Source organism: Stegostoma tigrinum, chromosome 3 (assembly GCF_030684315.1).
Source record: "Stegostoma tigrinum isolate sSteTig4 chromosome 3, sSteTig4.hap1, whole genome shotgun sequence".
In the NCBI taxonomy this organism is placed as follows: domain Eukaryota; kingdom Metazoa; phylum Chordata; class Chondrichthyes; order Orectolobiformes; family Stegostomatidae; genus Stegostoma; species Stegostoma tigrinum.
The window spans coordinates 109059964-109082714 of NC_081356.1; the positions used below are offsets into that span (position 1 = coordinate 109059964).

At 40.7% G+C, this 22751-nt stretch overlaps 1 protein-coding gene across 2 annotated transcripts in view; it reads left to right on the top strand.

Annotated features, from left to right (window-relative positions):
- Nucleotides 1-11763, top strand: part of LOC125450022 (cardiomyopathy-associated protein 5-like) — an 87381-nt gene extending 75618 nt beyond the window's left edge. For both annotated transcript variants that reach the window (XM_048525956.2, XM_048525966.2), the window contains 3 exons: nucleotides 3751-3865; nucleotides 7711-7887; nucleotides 9772-11763. In XM_048525956.2, the coding sequence (XP_048381913.1) occupies nucleotides 3751-3865; nucleotides 7711-7887; nucleotides 9772-10024 (545 nt within the window). In that variant the 3' untranslated portion in view covers nucleotides 10025-11763. The remainder of the gene's footprint in view (nucleotides 1-3750; nucleotides 3866-7710; nucleotides 7888-9771) is intronic.
- The last annotated feature ends 10988 nt before the right edge of the window (nucleotides 11764-22751 follow it).

The following is a 22751-nucleotide window of genomic DNA, read 5'->3' on the forward strand; positions in this document are numbered from 1 at the left end:
TCCTGTAAATCAGGAACAAAAACAAAGTTGCTGGAAAAGCTCAGCATATGCTGGCTGCATCTGTGAAGAAAAATATCCGAGTTAATGTTTTGGGTCTGGTGACCCTTCCGCAGTTCATCGGACCCAAAACTCTGATTTTTCTTCATAGATGCTGCCAGATCTGCTAAGCTTTTCCAATTAGAAACTAAATCTGTAGTTACTGACTTCTTTTGCTATTTTGAAAATCAATAAAACAAATGAACTAAATTAACTAGCGACAGTCCCTCAGAAGGGCAAAACTCAAAAATCAAATCCCCAAAGGAACTCAACAGAATAAGTTTAAATGTCCTTTGGGGGAGAGATCTTGCACTCCAGCCCTTGTGGTAGCCATTTGTCATAGAGGTCCTAAGGAATGCAAGTGGACATGATGTATTCCCTCTCCAGGAGCATCCAGGAGAGGACATGACCGTGAAAGAGAGGCATTGTAATAGACATCTTCATAACCCAATGTCTGGTCCTTTTATTGGCCACCATGTCCTGTTGAAGGAGAAGGAACATAACGACATCTGTGGCAAAAGTTCAGGAGTTGACGGTCAAGAACAGCCAATAGTTGATGAGCAGTCCTTCCAAATAACAAAATAGGGCTGTAACCTTGTACAGCCAGTTACATATGGAATATGAATTCCTCAAGGCCAAAAGAAATACAGGAAGGCTAAGGGATCATAAACCATCTTAACCTTCTTTTATTACATGGAACTGTCATGTGCAACAAAGTCCACATCAACTCCCCAAGTATTTTTGTGCGAGTACATGTCATAATTTAAATAATCACTTGTAATTTCAGGCTAATATATAAAGGTTGCTGACTATTTCTATAACCATTATGATCTGGCAGCTTGAAATAGTATAAATGGCTGAACTGAACGCCCAGAAGCATTTTCATGTTACAAATTAAAATAAAAATTATGAAACAATTGACATAGATTAAAAAGTTACAAAATCAAAATGAATGACATGTTTGAGCTATTGAATATATAATAAATGTTATCCAATTAAACAAATGTAAAATAATGAAAGAAATCGAATATGTAACTAAAACCAAAGCGGTCAAACAGAAAGAGATAACAAGGTGTAGAGCTGGATGAACACAGCGGGCCAAGCAGCATCAAAGGAGCAGGAAGGCTGATGTTTCGGGCCTCTGATGCTGCTTGGCCTGCTGTGTTCATCCAGCTCTACACCTTGTTATGTCAGATTCTCCAGCATCTGCAGTTCCTGCGATCTCTGACACAGTCAAACAAGGCTTAGGTGATCCATACAGTGCAGCACGGTGTCTCAGTGGTTAGCACTGATGCCTCACAGCACCAGAGACCTGGGTTCGATTCCACCCTCAGGTGACTGTGTTTGTGGAGGTTGCACATTGTCTTGGTGTCTGCACAGGTTTCCTCTGGGTGCTCCATTTCCTCCCACAGTCCAAGGATTGGCCATGCTAAGTTATCCTATACTGTCCAGGGATGTGCAGGCTAGGTGGATATGCCATGGGAAATGCAGGGTTATAGGGTTAGGGTAGAGGAATGGGTCTGGGTAAGATCATTTTTGGAGTGTCAGTGTGGACTTGATGGGCTGAATGGCCCACTTCCACACTGTAGGGATTCTATGATAGCTTATTGAGTGTTCTCAGTGAGAAGGATTAAGACAAGGCCAGAAGAGAAGAGAGATTGAACAGGAAGAAGAATTAGAATGATGAACAGGGCATTTTAGGAGTGTCAAGGACAGTAATCCAGAAGTCTGCAGTATTCTTGCACAGGCATGGGCTCAAATTCACAATGGCAGTTAGAAATATTTGAATGTAATAAATCTGGAAGAAAATGCTATTTTAATTAATGATTGTCATGAATAACCAGCTTGTTGCAAAGCCTCAACTATTTCATTAATGCCTTTCAGAGGAAAGAATTTGCCATCCTTTCCTGTCTGGAGTCACATGTGGCTCACTCTGTACTGACCTGTAAAGTGGTCTAGCAAGGCATTCAATTATAGGCAGTTTGCAACTACTTATCGATAGGCAACAATTACTAGCTTTCTTAGACATATCCATGTTCATGTATGTCTAATATGCTTTAATAAAAATGGAACAGTGTGCCAGAATATGATTTCAACGTCATATCAAATTTGTAATTTGTTTACGTAAATGGCTAAAACGTTGAAGCTGAATCACTGAGCACAGAATGTCCAAAATCATAGCATTAGAGAACTTGGTTAAAAAAAAAGCATGAATAGGAATGAAGCCACAAATGAAATAAGGTCAGGAGAAGAGGAGCATTTTGTTCTTACTCCCAGGAAGGACAAAGAAAAGTACTTAAAGAAATGGAATGAGACACTGGATGAAGTGAAACCGAGGAGCAGCATAGTTATGGTGTAGAATGAGCTAATATTGCTGTTGAAAGATATAGGATAGAAAGGCTGCATTGCAATATTGAGTGGGACTTAAATGAATGTGGAGATATCGTCAACTATGTCTTAATAAAGAGTCACATTTCAGCTAGGATCCATGGGGAATCAGTCAGGCATAGAAATGTATTTTTGAATATTAATTGAGGCAGGTAAGTGCTCTTTTTGAATAGAGAAGAATCATTGTATGCAAATTAAAAGGAAACTAATTAAATTACAACCAAAGAATAGAATTTTGTATTAACAATACAAGAAACTGAAGTTGCCGTTACTTAAAAAGTAGAGAGTTAACAACTCCAAGTGGTGAAAATCTGAAATACAATCCATCACACAATATGCACTAAGAAAGATGGATTAATATTTTTAATTACAAACGCACATTTGAACTACACGGTAGTTAGCCTGACATCTGTGGTTGGGAAAATGTTAGAATATGTTGGATCTGAATACATTCAAAAATCATGGTATGATCAGACAGTGTCAAGGTACACCATACTTGAACTTATTAGAGTTTTTGAACATTTAACCAGTATGATGGATAAAGGGAATTTGGTAGAGGCAGTACTCTTAAACTTCTGAAAGACATTTGATAAGGTACCACATAAAAGGTTAATATACAAAATCGGAGCTCAGGGGAGTGGGGAAACATTTTAGCACATATGGTGGATTGGCTTACACTCAGAGAGCAGAATGGAAGTAAATGTGGCATTTTCAAGATAGCAGTTTTAACTCATGGAGCTTCACGAAATTAGTGCTTGTGCTTTGTCTGTTTACCATTTATATTTGTGAGTTAGACCAGGGCGTGACAGGGTAAACACTGAGAGATCTGATATGGCTGTTCCATCACTTCACTTAGAAGGTTGTGAATAGTTGGAATTTTTTGCTGCAGAGTGTTACGGCTGTTCCATCATTGAATATATTTAAATCTGAGATAGACAAGTTGTTTGTGTCTAAGGAGACTGGGTGGCAAAATAGATTTGTGCCTCAATGGTGAACTTATTCAATGGCAGAGCAGGACTGTCCCTGCTTCAATTTCTTGTGAACTTGTAGTTTGTCAATGGAAGTAAGGCAGCTGTCATTTGGGTGCATAATTGAAGATAGTACACGAAAGAATAATTGAAATTATCGAAAGCTTTGCTGGAGGTGCCTGTGCTGCTGGATTTCAGAGGATGGAAGATGGGTGTCTGTGACTTGAGACCAAATTTGAATGCGATGGTTGAATATTGTCACTTTTTTTTGACTACCTTTATGAAATAAGTATATGCTGGAAGTTAAAGTAGGATTGTTGGCAAAGACCTTTTAAGAAAATAATTTATCACTGAATAGATACTCACTTTCGCCTGAACAAGGAAACATTGCCACCACATTTGCAGTTGTCTGAAGATGGAACTGTAATTCACTTTGATGAGCTGGGTGTGGAAAGTGAAAACCTCCTGCCTGAGTGAGTAGTCGTAATATCGAAGCATGCAAAATACAATAACATTGTATTATAATTGTGGGATGGCTTGAACCCCTACTTTTGATAATAAAGTCTGAAAGAGGACTGCAATGGACCAGTGTATTAATGTTCCAGTATAAGGTGTGAGCGTGGATCCAGGTTTATGTTCATGATCCTTCCACAAATCAAGTTCCTTCTTTAGCCAAGGACAGATGCAGAGATTCCTAATTCTGCTTTCTGGACTTGCCCATTTCTCAACGTCTCACCATTGGCAGCCTTCAGCTGTCTAGGCACTGAGCATTGCAACTCCCTCCTGAAATAGAACCACAGAAATGTTACACCATAGAAAGAGGCCATTTAGACTGTTGTGTCTTTGCTAGTTGAGTAAACTAGCCAACCATTCTAACACCACTAACCAGCACCTGGTCTATACCCTGGAGGTTATCGTACTTCATATGCAGTTGCAGGATCCTTTTAAATGAGTGTAGAGTCTTCACCTCAGCCATCAAACAGGGCACAAATTCCAGACACCCACCACCGTGTAGGTGAAAATGCATTCCCTTATGTCCTCTCTAGTCTTCCAATACACTCCTCCCAGTGATCTTAAATCTGTGCCCCTGGTAATTGAAGGGAAACAGCCATCCACTCTATTCATTACTTTGTACAGCTCAAGTAATTTACCCTACAGCCTCCTCTGATTGAAGGAAAACAGCCCGAACCTATCCCATCCTTGCTCATATCTCCAATTTTCAAGTCCTCGCATCATTTTTGGAAATCTCCACTGTATACTGTCTGAATAATTATGTCCTTCCTGTAATGTGGTGACCAGAGTGCATACAAACCTCCAGCTCTGGCTTAGCCAGTGTTTGTACTGTTCCAGCACTGCATCTGTGCTTTTGTATTCAATACCACAACAAATGAGGGAATACATCCTTTCTTTGTGCCTTCTTTACCACCTTATCAACCTGTCTTATCACCTTCAGAAACCTGTAGAGTTGTACTCCAAGGCCTTTCACTTCCTCTCGCCCTTTCAATGCCATCCTATTTATGTGAATGTTTGACAATATGCTGCCAATTAAACGAGTTGCTTGGGTGTGCAAGAGCTGTGTGTACCATTATTAACTTTGCCCATTTCTGCAAGAAAATTCCCAAAATCCCTTCATCATATCCAAGTTTGAATGGAGTGGAATTGGGTGCAAATTAAATCAGGTCCTGTATAAATTACATTACTGTTTCACAGTTAGGCTATTTCACAATGTTGGCATAGACCAGTTTTACTCTGATTATTCCAATGCTCCCCTTTCTCGTCTTCCATATTTTACTGTCAATAAATCTCAAGCTTTTCAAACTTCACTGTTTGCATCTATTCACAGCAAGTGTTGCTCAGCTTTGACTCCTTTGCTTGCTAATCTCTATTAGCTATCATTACATGGTCTGCTTAAAACTCATTTTTTGAACAGACATTTAGTCATTTTTTCCAATACTCCTTTGACTTAATATGTATTCTTCTCATGCCTTTTGTTCTCGTGTCCTTGATATGTTTTTCTAAATTTAAAAAGCGTTTTAATTGCAAGCCATTATTGAGTGTGTGGCGTTTCTCAATGCTTGCCTTCCGGCTCAAGTTGCATCCATGTAATTTTATACTGTTATAATGTTAGTGTTCAGACATTGTAGACAGTTGGCAGAGGTTCTGAACTTTTGAAGAGTTGGAAGGATTGATCACACAATGAGTCAATCAATAAGCTATACTTTACTGGACCTGTTGGAACAGAATATAATATGGAGGGTGTTCAGCAAAGAATGACCAGTGAGGTTTGTAGAGGGCCAAAGAAAGAAATTGCAGGCCCTAGTGCTGCTCTTTGCTCAGGGCCCCAGCCCAAGCACTGCAGCAGCTCCATTCACGAGTACAGAGGCCCTGTCCCTTGTCCCCCACCCAGCCTGAGCACAGTTGGACCCTGAGGGCACTGGGCAATGTGAATGGGATAGCTGGATTACAGTAAACCATGCCATGTATCTACTCATGGCTGGCAGAGCTCAATGAAGAACTGTATGAGATGAGGGTCTGCAAAATTGTTTCCCTGGAACCAGACTTGCAGCTAAGGAGAAGCAACAGCAATTGTAATTGTTAAAATGATGGCAACATTTAACATGATTGCCCATAGAATCTTTCTAAAGAATGGTTAAGATCAAAGATCAGTACATTTGCAGTCCATTCCTACCTTACCCAAATTACACCTGGTATTTTTTAAACATACTGGTGAATGCAATAACCACTACTTCTTGTGAATTTTGTCTATAATAAACAACAGACACTTAAAATGGTAGTTATTGAGCTTCTCTTCCTGGTTGCTTTAAGTTGTCAATGTTTTGCAGCATGCATCAAACTGCTACGAACATAAAAAACCATGAATGATGTCTACAGTCAGAAAGAACGAGTTACAGGCCCAAGTGCAAGACTGCATGAGTATTTGTAGCGGAGATTTCCTAAAAGCAATTAACACAGCCGAGCAATTCCTGATTAAGACACAACGTGTTTTCATTTTTGCTGTCATCTTATGGGTTGTACAGCTTTCAAAGGCAGCGCACACAGGTTTGTTAGTCCTCATCAAATAGAGGCTTTGATAGCCCAGGCACTTCTGCGGAATGGAAAGTGCTCATATACCCAAGGACTTCCTGTATTTTTACAATTCAGTCATGGGATGTGGATGTTGCTGGCTGGGCCAGCATTTACTGTCCCATCCCTAATTGCCCAGGAGAAGGTGGCGGTGAGCTGTCTTCTCAAACAGCTGCAATACTTGGAGTTTAAGTGCTCATGCAGTGCTGTCGCAGGGAGAGCTCTAGGATTTTGACCCAGGAGGAAAGCAGATATATTCCCAAGTCAGCATAGTGTATGCCTTGGAGGGAAGTTTGCAGGTGATGGTGTTCTGATGTACATGTTGCCCTTGTCCTTCTAGGTAGCAGAGGTCACAGATTTGGAAAATACTGTCAAAAAAGCCTTAGTTCCTACAGTGCATCTTGTAGATAGTACGCACTGCTGCCATTGTAGACTGGAGGTGAATGTTGAAGGTGTTGGATGAGGTGTTAATCATATAGACTACTTTGTCCTCGATGTAGCCAAGCTTCTTCAGTGTTGTCGGAGCTGCATTCATCCAGGCAACATGGGAGTGCTCCATCACACACCCTATGCAGATGGCATAGGCAACAGGGAAACAAGAGGTGATTTATTTGCCACAGTTTTCCCAACCTCTGAACTGCTGTTGTAACCACAGAAGGCTGGGCAACCCCAGGTTGTTGATATGATGAGGTAGGTAAAGTCTGACAACCAGTAGGATGTCCAAAGCTTCACTTCAGGGAAGCAAGCATGACATAAAGCCCCGAGACATCACTGATCATATTTGGAGTCACAGGCCAATGACTGAGGAAACTGGGGTCTCTCCTGTAGGCTGGTGGGCACATCACGTTGACCATTGGCTAAAACAGCTTAACAACAGACAGCAACGATGAAAAGCACAACTCACTTTGACACTTGCTAACTTCATGTCTGGAACTTGTGGCAGAAGCTGACCCTTAAAGATTGGCCTCTTCAGCTATCAGAAAAGTGGCACCGTGTGAAGAGATTCCATCTGAAATTTACTGCATCACATCATGTTTAGTAGTTGGAAGGATGCAAACCAGTGATTACATTGAAATCAGTGCAGACATGAATGTCAGAAGTGCTTCTGCATAAACTTCATGAATTATCCAAAAGTCTAATTCTGGTGTGTGATTTGAGATTTTGAGTACTCTGCACAGATTGGATTTCTGTTTTGTAACTTATTATGCTCAGTGAATGGACACTCCTTCCACAGGTGCCCTGCTGTTCTTGGAGAACTTTTGCCTGCTCGTGGTCGACATTATTGGGAAGCAACAGTGGACCGCTGTGAGGCCTACAGGATTGGAGTAACATATCCTCCCACCACAAGAAACAGTTCACTGGGGAGAAACAGAAAATCATGGTTCATACGATATTTTGTGACACCAAAAGGGTACAATTTGTCTTATATTCTCTAAACTGTAGTGAGATATGGAGGACACCATTGTTATACCCTTTGAGCATGCATAGTAAACTCAATCTTAATGTGTATTTGCATTCAGACTTCCATCTTTTTTCTCTCACTATCTTTACCTAAGTCTTTATAGATAGGAGTCAGGAGAGTTGTAGGGAGAAGAGAACAGACAAATATAGCTCATGCTTTCTACCATAACCATAACCCTATCCAAATATTTAAATCCAAGACTTTTCTCGCCCGTACGGTTCATGAATTACGTTCATTCAGGATGCCTCTAGGGGAATTTATCCAGACATTTTGTAAAGGTTACAGTCAAAGCAGCATTTAATGTTTTTGTTTCACTTGGCTGACATTATTATAGATCTGAAAATTCATAGTACAGGGCCTACAGCTTCAAACAGCATATCCCCAACATAGAGTTGAGTAATGAATAATTGTGAAAACCCATGAGATTCCTGCTACATTGAGTACTTTTCTCTTTTCAGTTGTAAGTTGATGAGTTTTGTTTTCAGATGCAGTAATCTACTTAATATTGATAACTAGCAAAACACATGTGCTTGTATGTTCTTAGCACTTAAATGTTATCATTCACCATCCTGTAGATGGATTTTTGTAGTAGAGCTATTATGGTAATAATACACGTCTGAGGACTGTACAGCACGTGACACAATAACATGAGAAGTACAGGCAGGAGTAAGACATCCACTCTTCAAGCTTATCCTGCCGTCTCAGAAGATCATGGCTGATCTGCCCGAGGCCTCAACTTCTTTATCCTGACAGCTACTCATAACCCTGATCTCCTGTATTTCAAAGATCTATTCAACTCGTCTTAAAATACTTTAAATCCTTCAGCCTCCATGACTCTTTGGGGTAAAGAATTTCAGATATTCACCCCTCTCTGAGAGAAGAAATTCTTTTACATCTCATTTTTAAATGAATGTCCCCTTATTTTGTAACTATGTCCCTTCATTCAAGATATTCCCCATTAATGGAAGCATTTTTAAACATTCATTGAGCCCTTTCAGAAGTTTGTATGTTTCAATAAGGTTGTTCCTCATTCATTTAAACTTTAATGAACAAAGGCCTAGCCTGTTTAGTCATTCTTGATAAGTGAGCTCTTTCATCCCAGGAATTGGCCTAGTGAATCTCTTTTCAATTACCTCTAATTCTAGTATATCCTTTCCTAAATACAGGGACCAAAACTCTATACAGTTTTCCAGATGTGGCCTCACTAATACCCTGTGCAGTTGGAACAAGACTTCACTGTTTTTAAACTCCAATCCACCAGTGATAAAGGGCTCAAATCTTCCATTTACCTTCTTTAATGACTTGCTGCACTTTCACATTAGCACTTTGTGTTTCATACACAAAAACTTCCAAATACGTCTGTGTTATACATTTTTGGAGTCTTTCTTGACTTAAATAACAGTCTGCCTTTTGATTCATCCTACCAACGTGTATGATCTCTTGCTTTTTTACGTAAAACTCCACCTGTCAACCTATCTATGTCCTCTTGTAGATTCCTTATGTTCTCATGACAACACACCCTCCCTCCTAGTTCAGCATCTGCAGCATGTCTGGATGCTTTACACGCCATTAACTCCTGCAGCTCATTAAAAAAAATAACAAAATTGAAATCATAGGACTCATCATTGTGGCACCATACTAATTACATCCTTCCAAAGTGAAATAGACCCACTAATCCAAACTCTTAGCCCTTCTTATGCAGGTCTACACTTCCAGACTTCCTCACAATGATACTGACTGCTGCATGCTCCTCCCCGCCCACTGAGATTGTTTCTTTCTGCTTTGAATATGCCTGATTTGTTATCTTGTTAACATTTTTTCTCTTTCTAATAGGCATAGATATGAATTTCTTCAGAATGGTGCATCATATGATGTCCTTATCACAGATTTCCCAGCAAGAATCGGTGTTTTTGTGAACTGTGACATGGGTCAGTTGTCATTTTTTAATGCACAGAGTGGACAGTTACTTCACGCCTTCCAGCACCACTTCACTGACTTCATCTGCCCAGCATTTGTGGTTGAGAGGCCTGGGTTTCTGACTGTCTGCACTGGAGTTGAATTGCCTGAGTTTGCAAAATGCAGTTAATGCTATTTATTTTTCATGTCATTAAAGTCTTTGATGTCCAAGCTTTTGAACAGTAGCTAATGACCATTGCAGTGTTTTTTTTCATAAAGGCGCCCAAACTTTATCTGGTACATAATTGAAGGTATGCTGGTCCTGTCAGAATCAGGCTATTATAAATTCAGTATGAATGATTATTGACAAAGTAGGTTGGCCTCTGTAATCCAAATAAGCAAAAGGGGAGCCATGTTCCATTTTGCTTACAAGTTAATTGTTGTCAATTGTATATAAATCTGCCTTCATCCAAAAAAGGACGCTGTCAGTTGGAAATATTTATTTATTTATCTTATCTCTATCCTTTTGAACTGGAGTCTGATCTGAGTCAACCTGGACTTTACACATTATTAATTAGCTCTGACTTTCTTTCCAGTTTTAAGAATGATTTTACTGTAGTTCAATTCAATGGAATCCTTTTTGGAAGAAAAGGCCATTTTAATACAAGACATGCTAGGGATTCTCTCAGTTAGCAAAAGCTTTGCTCAGGAGCCATGCAACTGTAACGATTTAAAATGTGTTTTATTTAATGATGTATAATATCTTACTGCATCATGTTTACTGAGATAAGAAATTTGTCTTCAGTTGTTAATTTGCGTTTCGCAATTGCTTTTCCATCGTTATGCATATTTGCTAAAATAATATTGTTGTCTGGATTGTTTCAGGTATTCCAAATTATTTAACATTGATGGACTTACTTGAAAAGTTTTCTTTTCACATTGCAGCTATATTTGTCTCTGTGCTTCACTAACAAAGTGACATGTTATACACAAACTTTGGATATCAATCTGTAAACAATATTACATGTTATAACCTGTTGACCAGTTGCCCTACTGGTCATCTCTGATGACACAATCTTCATGCACTTGGAAATATCATCAGTGATATTGAAAATGAGAAAAATAGACTTCAGAGCAAGGAAAGGGTCCTTTTGAGAGGTTCCTAGTGATGTAATGATTAGGACTTGATGTGACAAACGCACAATGTGCACAAAAGTGCAGTGCATTACAAGTGACAAGTTGGCACAAATGACTTATCCTTCAGTGGAGTTTTCTGATCTTCTCCGGACTCTAAAAGTGAAGCCAATTGTACCTTTGAGAGCTCTATGGTTATTTAATGGTTGGAATTCAGTTTTCATCAAGTGGCATGGGTTCAATTTCCAGTAAGTTTTTGTTCCTGCATTCAGAAGATATTACACAGAATCAGATACATTGTAGGCAGAGTTCAGCCTCACCTAACGGAAGAAAGGGAGAGGCTGAATGGGCTGCGGCTTTTTTTCCTGGACCATCAGAAGCTGAGGTTATAGAAGTTGACAAAATCATGAAGGGCATGGATAGCGTGAATAACTAAGGTCTTTTTCCTGAAGTGGGCGAGTTCAAAGCTAGAGGGCGTAGGTTTAAGGTTTAAAAAGGACCTGAGGAGTAACTTTTTCACACAGAGGGTGGTGCCTACATGGAATGAGCTGCCGAGGAAGTGGAGGAGGCTGGTACAATTATAACATTTAAGATGCACCTGGATGGGTACCTGAATAGGAAGGGTTTAAAGGGATATGGGCCAAAAGCTGGCAAATGGGACTAGGTCAGATTGAGATGTCTGAAGAGCACGGACAAGTTGAATTGAAGGGTCTGTTTCCATACTGTACAGCTATATGACTCTATAAACGACTTCTGTTTCTTTTCTCCTGAAGTAAATGAGAAAACCTTTCTAAACCTTTTGCATAATTTGTCCCTGCTTTTTATTGCCCTGCCCTTCGTATGAGTCTTGGCAAGATGACAGAATGATCCTTTAGTACTGGTGTGTGATTGGTAATATTGTGTGCATAAATAAAATGTGTTCTTTTTCAAGCTCACACTAGCCTATGATCCAGTAAATCAAACCGCTTCTAGGTAGGTGATGCAACATAGTCAAATGAATCTCCACCTCGATTTAAAAACATCTTTTATCTTCTGCAATATAGAAAGAACAGTTGAATCAATGGCTCACCACTAACCTCATCCTGTCAAAACAGCGATCAAATAAGGGTGTGCCATTATGTTGATGCTATTCTGAATGTTTCCTGCAGGAATGCAGCAACTTATTACTGGAAGGTCCCCTCCTGTGATAATGACTTATCACACATAGGGCAAGTTCTTCAGCCTCAACCATCAGTCAGTTACAATCAATCAAGAAAAATAACTATTTCTGTAATAGAACTGCTGATGGTTCTCACATTAGTATTCACCATGAAGGAGAGCTGCAACAGATATTTGATGTATTTGTTGCAACCAATGAGAGATTGGGCAGTGCACTGAACATCACGAAAACTAAAACGCTTTACCAAGCCAAATCAAATCAACATCTTCAATTGAGATTCATCTGAAATGTTGAAAATTGCCCCTGGCTTTCCATATCTTCAAAGCTATAAACTAACAATGGTGAAGAGGTAAACCCCTTAGGTATTTGGATTTTCGGGAATTGTGATAACAGACCAAATTACTGTCAGACAATAATTTTCCCCTAAGTTCTGACAGCGCTGAAGCTTGAAACAACTTACAGTTGCCACATCAATACCCTGGAATAACATGATCAATGTTGTCTTAGAAAGACTTTGCAAATCAGTTGGGAGGACAAACAAAACAAAAATGAGCATCCTCCAAGACAAAGACAAGCCAAGAGTAAGCCTGAGCAATTTTACATCAGCTGGGATGTGGAGGAAAGATTGTCAGAATATCAAACTCAAGACCACCCAAAAGTTATATCAAAACCGACCTTCAAACATAGGCCAATCTCAAAGCCTCTATTCAGTTAACATCAAAACCTCGGGAACAAATGCCGAAACATAAACAAAATGGTGATCCTTCATCAATACTTTCCAATTAGATTTGATAGCAATATACAAGATTCTGACATGTATGGCTCAGATGGACAAAGGTGGGCCGTGTCTATTTGTTGATGGCCCAGGGACAAGGAGTGGTCACAGGTTTGAAGTTTGAGGCAGTAAGGAAGATGTGAGGTGTGGTGTTTTGTTTGTGCAGCAGGTGGTGTTGACCTGAAATAGAAACTTACAATCATTTTGAAAGAAAATTGGGTGGACACCAGCAAATTAAACTTGCAAGGCTACAGGAATTGAATGTGGGAATGAGACTAATTCAGTTGCTCTGTCGAGAGTTGCCTGCTCTCAATAGGCCAAATGGTTTCCCTCTGTGTCATGATGACCTTGTTACTCAACAAGACCAGCCACTGAAAAAGTGATGGAAAGAGACAGCAATTTCTTGAGCCAACAATTCACCACTAGCGATACCAGCTGGTGTCCTCACTGTGAGAGAGGCTGTACAGCTAACATAGAGTTCACAAACTCCCTGTGAACATACAGCCTACACTAACAACTCATTTCCACCTAGCCACCTGCAAAAATGAACCATCCTCAATATGCAGAATTGCTGATGATGATGAACTGATAATGACAGGCATGTCTATTATTTTTTAAATTTTTTTGTTGGTTGTTTTAATATGTGGACTGACAAGAAGTGCAGTTTGTGATCCAATTTAAGTTTAGAAGAGGAAAGTATAATAATTAGAGATGAAGTTTTCTGTCAGTTGGATGTTGGATGTTTTGATTTGCTGTTATATCACATAATTTTGTGATAATGCAGAATATTCCACAAGACCAGTATATTTCTGTTTTGATAGAGAGTCCAGAATTTTAAAATCCTGTCATCAAATATCACAAATTATACACATTCTTGGTCCTGAATAATTATACGTTTGATGCTATGGCATTTTGTAATCACACTTCCCTACTTTTTGTGTTTTCTTTCCTCCTTTATGACTCTTCTTAATGCCTACCTCTTTGAACAACCTCTTTGAACAAACTGCCCTAATATCTCTTTAAGTGGTATCACATATTGTTTTGTAGCTATTTCCTCTGAAATGCCTAAGAATGCTTCACTATGTTAAAGGTGCTATAGCAGTGCACATTGTTGTTGTTGTTTTTGGCCAATTAGAAAACATTTGACTCAAAATTCTTAACCACTATCAATTTCAGGCCCACCCACGCCCTCCACCTCCTCCAGAATTTCCAATTCCCTGGCCCCCAACACCTCATTTTCACCATGGACGTCCAGTCCCTATACACCTGTATTTCTCATGCAGATGGCCTCAAAGCCCTCTGCTTCTTGCTGTCCCGCAGGCCCGACCTGTCCCCCTCCACCGACACCCTCATCCGCCTAGCCAAACTCGTCCTCACCCTCAACAACTTCTCTTTCGATTTCTCCCACTTCCTACAGACTAAGGGGGTGGCCATGGGCACCCACATGGGCCCCAGCTATGCCTGCCTCTTTGTAGGTTACATGGAACAGTCCCTCTTCTGCACCTACACAGGCCCCAAACCCCACCTCTTCCTCCATTACATTGATGACTGTATTGGCGCCACCTCTTGCTCCCCAGAGGAGCTCGAACAGTTCATCCACTTCACCAACACCTTCCACCCCAACCTCAAGTTCACCTGGGCCTTCTCCAACACATCCCTCACCTTCCTGGATCTCTCAGTCTCCATCTCAGGCAACCAGCTTGTAACCGATGCCCATTTCAAGCCCACCGACTCCCACAGCTACCTAGAATACACCTCCTCCCACCCACCCTCCTGCAAAAATTCCATCCCCTATTCCCAATTCCTCCACCTCCACCACATCTGCTCCCAGGATGAGGCATTCCACTCTTGCACATCCCAGATGTCCAAGTTCTTCAAGGACCGCAACTTTCCCCCCACAGTGGTTGAGAACGCCCTTGACCACGTCTCCCGCATTTCCCGCAACACATCCCTCACACCCTGCCCCCGCGGCAACCGCCCAAAGAGGATCCCCCTCGTTCTCACACACCACCCCACCAACCTCCGGATACAACGTATCATCCTCCGACACTTCCGCCATCTACAATCCGACCCCACCACCCAAGACATTTTTCCATCCCCACCCTTGTCTGCTTTCCAGAGAGCCCACTCTCTCCGTGACTCCCTTGTTCGCTCCACACTGCCCTCCAACCCCACCACACCTGGCACCATCCCCTGCAACCGCAGGAAGTGCTACACTTGCCCCCACACCTCCTCCCTCACCCCTATCCCAGGCCCCAAGATGACTTTCCATATTAAGCAGAGGTTCACCTGCACATCTGCCAATGTGTTATACTGTATCCATTGTACCCGGTGTGGCTTCCTCTACATTGGGGAAAGCAAGCGGAGGCTTGGGGACCGCTTTGCAGTACACCTCCGCTCGGTTCGCAATAGACAACTGCACCTCCCAGTCGCGAACCATTTCAACTCCCCCTCCCATTCTTTAGATGACATGTCCATCGTGGGCCTCCTGCAGTGCCACAATGATGCCACCCAAAGGTTGCAGGAACAGGAACTCATATTCCCCTTGGGAACCCTGCAGCCCAATGGTATCAATGTGGACTTCACCAGCCCAGCCTGTCTCCGCCTCCCTAACGCGTTCTTCCTCTCACCCATCCCTTCCTCCCACCCCAAGCCACACCTCCATTTCCTACCTACTAACCTCATCTCACCTCTTTGACCTGTGCGTCTTCCCTGGACTGACCTATCCCCTCCCTACCTCCCCACCTATACTCTCCTCTCCGCCTATCTTCTTTTTCACTCCATCTTCGGTCCGCCTCCCCTTCTCTCCCTATGTATTCCAGAACCCTCACCCCATCCCCCTCTCTGACGAAGGGTCTGGGCCCGAAACGTCAGCCTTTGTGCTCCTGAGATGCTGCTTGGCCTGCTGTGTTCATCCAGCTTCACACTTTGTTATCTTGGATTCTCCAGCATCTGCAGTTCCCATTATCTCTGATTCAATTTCAAGCTACCTTTACATGTATGGAATCTGAACTTGAGTCTCCAGTGGTGAAAGAGTTAATCTTTGAGCTGTGCAAGCCCCTCATTCTTGAACTCCCCTTAAGAGTTAACTTGCAAATGGAAATGGGATGATTGCTTGAAGTGAAAATAATTGCAGGGCAAAGAGCAAACAGCAGGAGAGTGAGTCTCACTGGCTCGCTCTATCACATGGCAGGCATATATATGACAGGCAGAACGGTGACCTTTAGTGCTGTGTCTTTCCTTGACTGGGAGCGCCTGTTTCCATCTGGGTAGGTTTTTGAATGTGGAGCAAGAAGGAGCAGGTGTTCTCTTCCAGGCCCTACATTTAAAGTTTGTGGACTTCTACTTCAGATCCCCACCACCTCTAGGATTGTCAACTCATTTAATCTGGAAGGTTTATGCATGACTTTCCCCATGCTGCAGTCAATGGTCACCCAGTAGATCTATCGTCATGATGCACTACATTTCTAAGGCAATTGAAAAGTAAAAAGGTTCATTACATAATTGGCCTTCAATTCCTGGAAACGCCAGGCCAATCCTGGGAGATCGGCACCTCTACCCAGAACAGGCTCCAGTTCCTCTTCCTACCCAAAATTTTAAAAAATGTTCCACCCTTATAGAAGCCTATTCTATCCATTCTTAAAGAACTGATTATATTTTACACAAATTTGCAATAGTTCAATTGGGATGGAAGAAGCAAGAAAATCAGTGTTGAAAAGCAGTCATTCTTTGTTTGAAGGATACTAATAACAGTATTTGGAATATCTTAGCACAATAAAACTATTGCAAATAATATAGAATTACCTCAGTGGTAGAATTTGCTTAAAACGTTTTTGAGAGTGTACTTCATGCACTAACTTATAACTGCTATTTTAAGAGAACAACTTCGAGCTGTTTTATCAGTGTAATATATTTACTGTCAAAATGATGTTAAAATAACATTCTTAGCGTTATACCTTTCTCTAATGCCACTTCATTGCAGCATGATTATTCTTTGCATCTTTATATAATTCTGTTGTGATGTACATAAGAATGTTTTTACTTGAAAGAACACATCTGTTATTTGTAGTTTATTTCTATGGTTGAAAATTGGAGAGACCTTTCTAAATTAAGAGAAGGCTAATAAGCATGGCAAAGAAATATATATTCTGACATTTATATACAAAAACAATAAGTGGCATGTTATGCAGGGATGCTTATCTTATACAGTTTGTCAGACAGTGAGGAATACAAGTGCTGTATTGGCGTTTAAAAGAATATTGTGTATATTGTATTATGTTAATTGCTGGTTGACTAATGAATCCAACTCATACCTTTTTTTGCATTGGAATTAATTTCGAGTCACCAAGCACCAAGTCAGATGCAGATAGTTGCTTAAGCGTGTGAATGTTTATAGGCAGTTGAAGATGATTTTATGTGGGAGTAATATGGACAGTTTTATTTTTATTCATTCTGCATTTAATAACTGTTTTTACAACTTTCTGGTGTTTCTCTTTTGAAAAACAGTTGATGCACTGCAAAGTGAGCAACTTGGAAGTAAGACGATGTGCAATAATGGCAGATATGTTGAAATGTTTAGTTGTAATTTTGAGCTGTTCTATCCCAGATTGATACTAAGGCAGGTCACAAACTGATTCTGAACATTAAAGTAATAAATATAGAATAATTGCCATCTCCCATAGGAAGGTGTTTTAACATTGCTGTCATTTTGTCCAGACCTGTCATTCACTTCCAAATTTTAAGCAGAAAATAAGCGTTAGTTCCAACAAATCTTGTTATCATTATTCAACCTCATCGATCCCTCATTTTATTAAATCCCAAATATCTTTGCTTATCCTGAAGAGCATCTAATTATCTCTCTTTTCTGCTCATTTGTGAGATTTAAATCTCTGGTTACTCCAGCAATTTTTACCCATTTCTAATTGCTTTTGAAATGGTAAACCAACTTATATGGGTAACTTCACTTGGCCTCCCAGGAATCATATTCCATAATGTTATTTTTATTAGATGAAACATTCTGCTTAATCCGCCTTTTGTTCTTTTGAGTTTCTCATATATCATGTTACAGCTGTACAAGACATTGGTAAGGCCACATCTAGAGTACTGTGTACAATTCTGACTGCCCTATTGTAAGAAAGATGTTATTAAATTGGAAAGAATGCAGAAAAGATTGACAAGGATGTTTTCGAGACAGGAAGATTTGAGTTGTAAGGAGAAGCTGGATAGGCCAGGACTCTTTTCCCTGGAGCGTGGGAGACTGAGGGGTGGCCTTATAGAGATTTATAAAATCATGAGGGACATTAATACGATCAATAGCCAATGTCTTTTCCCCAGCGTAGGGAAGTCCAAAACTAGAGGGCATATGTTAAAGGTGAGAGGGGAATGATTTAAAAGGGACAGAGGGTGATGCGCATATGGAATGAGCTGCCAGAGGAAGTAGTAGAGGTAGGTACAGTTATGACAATTAAAAGACATTTGGACAGGTACACGAATAGGAAATGTTTAAAGCGATATGGGCCATATGCAGGCAAATGAAACTAGTTCAGTTTAGGAAACCTGGTCAGCGTGCACCAGTTGGGCCGAAGGGCCTGTTCAGTGCTGTATGTCTGTATGACTCTATTTTAAACTTATCCTTTTGTACTTTGCTGAATGATTTTGCCATACCCTTGATTCACTTGAAAACTTTAATTTGGTTACTAGGTTTTGTTTTATCATTAAAAACAATGACAACTTCTCACGTAACTTAAACTTTTGATACTTGAAATAATTTTGCCACTTGCGTTATTGTCTCTGCAGAGGGAAAATAAAGGTCATGAGAGATGCATTTAATTATATTTGTTTCTGTGGACTTGATTTCCCTTTGAAAGAGGCACTGTGCCCATGGTGAAGGAATGGTCAAAATGCAAATGTGACACAGTGGCCCATTTTGGCACAATTTATGTCATCATACTACAGCCTTCAATAAAAGAGCAAAAGGTTGGTTAGTTTTCATTAAAGTAGCAGCTGTCCAGAAATCCATAGAACTCACTATATAAATGAAGTACCTATTAGTGTTGTCAATCTTTCCTCTTTCAATGTATCTCTAATTGACGCTCAATGAAAAATGAAATCAATAATTAAAGATAAAAGTGAAAGACAATTGGGGGATGTTATTGGATGCCAACTGCCGAATAGATTTTAAGCCACTGAGGAAGTAGTAATATTTTACTAACGTCAAATTGCGCCATGAATACTGTACCCATTGAGGTCAACAATATTGAAATGAATATTCTAACATGGAAGGGGAGCCATTAGGTTAATTTCCAACAATACATAATTGTGTCAGGAAGAAACTAATAAACGATAAATTTAGGCCTGATAGCAAGAAGTACTTCAAGAATGACCAACATATAGAATTGACTTCGAGATAATGTAATTGATGGAATAAACCTTGCAATGATTAATGAGGAAAAAAAGGTGCTACTATAAGGGAATACCTTGCAATGATTAATGAGGAAAAAAAGGTGCTACTATAAGGGAATGTAAGTTTTTCTGATTGAATGAACTAGGATCAGCTGTCCAGATATAGTTTGTGAATAAAAGCATATACAATGCTTATCTAGAACTGGTACTGACCTGTGCTTAAAGAATATTATGGCAAGAGGAGTGTTATAGATCAGTGCTAATTGTTTCTCTATCAAAGGGAGAGTGTTGCCTTGTTGGAAGGTATAATAAAATGTACGTTACTAATTGTGTTTGTTGTGGATTTATTTATTTAATTTGTATTTATTTCATTAAAAAATGCTAAGAAGTAGTCATATGTCAATGCCATGCATTGCAGCTATTCTGAAATCTCCCTGCTGAGTTGGAAACATCAATTAATGTGGGAATTATAACCACACTATATCACATCAGAAACCATGATATATCTGAGGATATTATAATTACATGTGGTGGGGTTATTGGATAAGTTCATTAATCTTAATAAAGATTTTTAAAAGTAGAAAGGGTAAAATACTCTTGTCTTTGACCTAAGTACCCACAGATATCTATGAAGTTTGATTTTAGCCTATTTAAAATATATGGAAAAAGACATAACATCCGGAGGGAACTATTAACTTGTTTCTGACATTGTAAATATTGCAGTGTCTCTGGTTGAAAATATAGAAATTATAGTTGTATGATGTGCAGTGTAGACATTTTATATTGATAATATAGGTTACAGCTACCAATGCCCCCATGATCTAGGTTTTAAGATGGTAACTTAAATAGAACCTTCAAAAGGGCTCTCATTTTGTGAAAAATACAGAAAAGCAGGCAAAACGTGTCATCCTGCTCTTGTCCCTTAGTGAACAGAAAACTTTTGATGGTCTATGATCTGATAAGTGCAACATTAAATGAATAAATTTATGTACTTTGCTTACGGACATCAGTTGTCTGAATTTTGACAAATTTTCAAAGTGAAGCATCTCTTTCAAGCCCTGGCCGAAGCTGCACACAGGCTTTTGAAGAATTTGATAACGATCTCCATGCTAACTCTTAATCATATAAGTGCAAATAACTTGACATAGTTTTGTTTGCCCTTCTGGAAAGAGATGTGAACTGTTCTTCTGGAATACTGTGAATTATCGTTACATATATATACAGTAAAATAAAGAATGGCTTGAAATGTCAATCATGAAGTGTCATGTTTGATTTGCAGCTGACACTGAAATTAAAACTATCCAAGGGTTGAGGCCCGAAACGTCAGCTTTTGTGCTCCTGAGATGCTGCTTGGCCTGCTGTGTTCATCCAGCTCCACACTTTTGTTATCTCGGATTCTCCAGCATCTGCAGTTCCCATTATCTCTATCCAAAACAGGGTGTTGTTTTTTTGAGCAGCAAGGTGGCTCAGTGGTTAGCACTGCTGCCTCACAACGCAAGGGTTGTTTCACTTGTTGGTGTTTGCGTGTCCTCCTCCTGTTTGCATGGGTTTCTGCCAATTGATCTAGCTTCCTCCCATTGCCCAAAGATGTACAGTTTAAGTGGATTGGCCATGCTAACTGTGGGGTTATGGGAACGCTGGGTCTGAGTGCGATGCTGTCCAGACAATTAGTATGGATTTGGTGTGCCGAATAGCCTCTTCCCACACTTTCGGGATTCTGTGATTCCATTGACCATCTGCAGACTTGATTGTTAAGCCCTGCCACGGTCCTGATGAGAGATTGGTAAATACAAACAGTAGCATGAGAGCAACATTTCATTGTGTAGCCTCCAGAGAGTGGGGCACTGGTGCTACAAAAGCCCTTGTTACATGATGTGTGAAACTGCAACTCCTTACAGACGAGACCCACAGTGACCTGGCTGCTAATTACCATTTCTGAATTTAAATTGCAAAAATTTGGAGAGAGAGTGCCTCTATTTTGAGCAATCCTCTCCCTTACCTTCTGTTGCCATTATTTGCTGATGTTCTCAAGCTGGAAAGCTTCTAAGTATACTCCCTGCCCCACTGCCGTTACATAAAGTGACAAAAGACCAACATTCTGACTGCACAAGGGAAATAGCACAATTTGAGTCTATATGCCACACAATGTAGGCTACAGACTCATATATCAGCTTGTCAGCAGGGATCAGGGCCCACTGGGAATGTTCGGGCTGAATTTTACCAAAAACTAATTAAGTGCCAATTTCAGGCATATTTCTTGGACAGCTTCCCTCTGTGAGCTCCAGCAAGATTTCTCAAGCAATTTTGTGCTGCTCACCTCATGATGTTTGGGCAATGCCCCTATGAATGCACCTACGGATGTGCTCATTGCTGTGGGAAATTTCTGAGAATTCCAATGCCTCTGACATATTAAAATCCCAGGTGTGCTGCAGGTCAATCGCTGTCAGCCAGAAATAGCCCATCACGATACGCATAGTGACGAGGGTAACAAAAGAAAGAAAAGCTTTTGTGGGCACATAGGTTGCATGGTGACATTTTCACTCCCCCTCCCATTCTTTAGATGACATGTCCATCATGGGCCTCCCTCAGTGCCACAATGATGCCACCCGCAGGTTGCAGGAACAGCAACTCATATTCCGCTTGGGAACCCTGCAGCACAATGGTATCAATGTGGACTTCACCAGCTTCAAAATCTCCCCTTCCCCCACCGCATCCCAAAACCAGCCCAGTTCGTCCCCTCCCCCCACTGCACCACACAACCAGCCCAGCTCTTCCCCTCCACCCACTGCATCACAAAACCAGCCCAGCCTGTCTCCGCCTCCCTAACGTGTTCTTCCTCTCACTCATCCCTTCCTCCCACCTCAAGCCGCACCTCCATTTCCTACCTACCACCTTATCCCGCCTTCTTGACCTGTCTTGTCTTCCGTGGACTGACCTATCCACTCCCTACCTCCCCACCTATACTCTCCTCTCCACCCATCTTCTTTTCTCTCCATCTTCGGTCCGCCTCCCCCTCTCTCCCTATTTATTCCAGTTCCCTCTCCCCATCCCCCTCTCTGATGAAGGGTCTAGGCCCAAAATGTCAGCTTTTGTGCTCCTGAGGTGCTGCTTGGCCTGCTGTGTTCATCCAGCTTCACAATTTGTTATTTTGTAAATGTATTGCTGTTTTCTAAGGACTGTGGACATTGAAACTGCAGCTACAAGCTGCACAGATCCCCATCCTTGTTGCCATACCATGTTAGAAACAGGTCTGAGGGAATGCTACTTTTTCCCTAATGCCCAGTGCAGCATGATATCATGTCATTAGGAACAAGCTGGAAAGTCTCAAACTGTTGAAAACTTGTGCTGTAAGCTCGACCAGAACCAGATGTCATTTAAGTCCTAAATAAAAACCAAAAGAACAGCGAATACTATAAATCAGGAAAAACAACAAAGTTATTGAAAAAG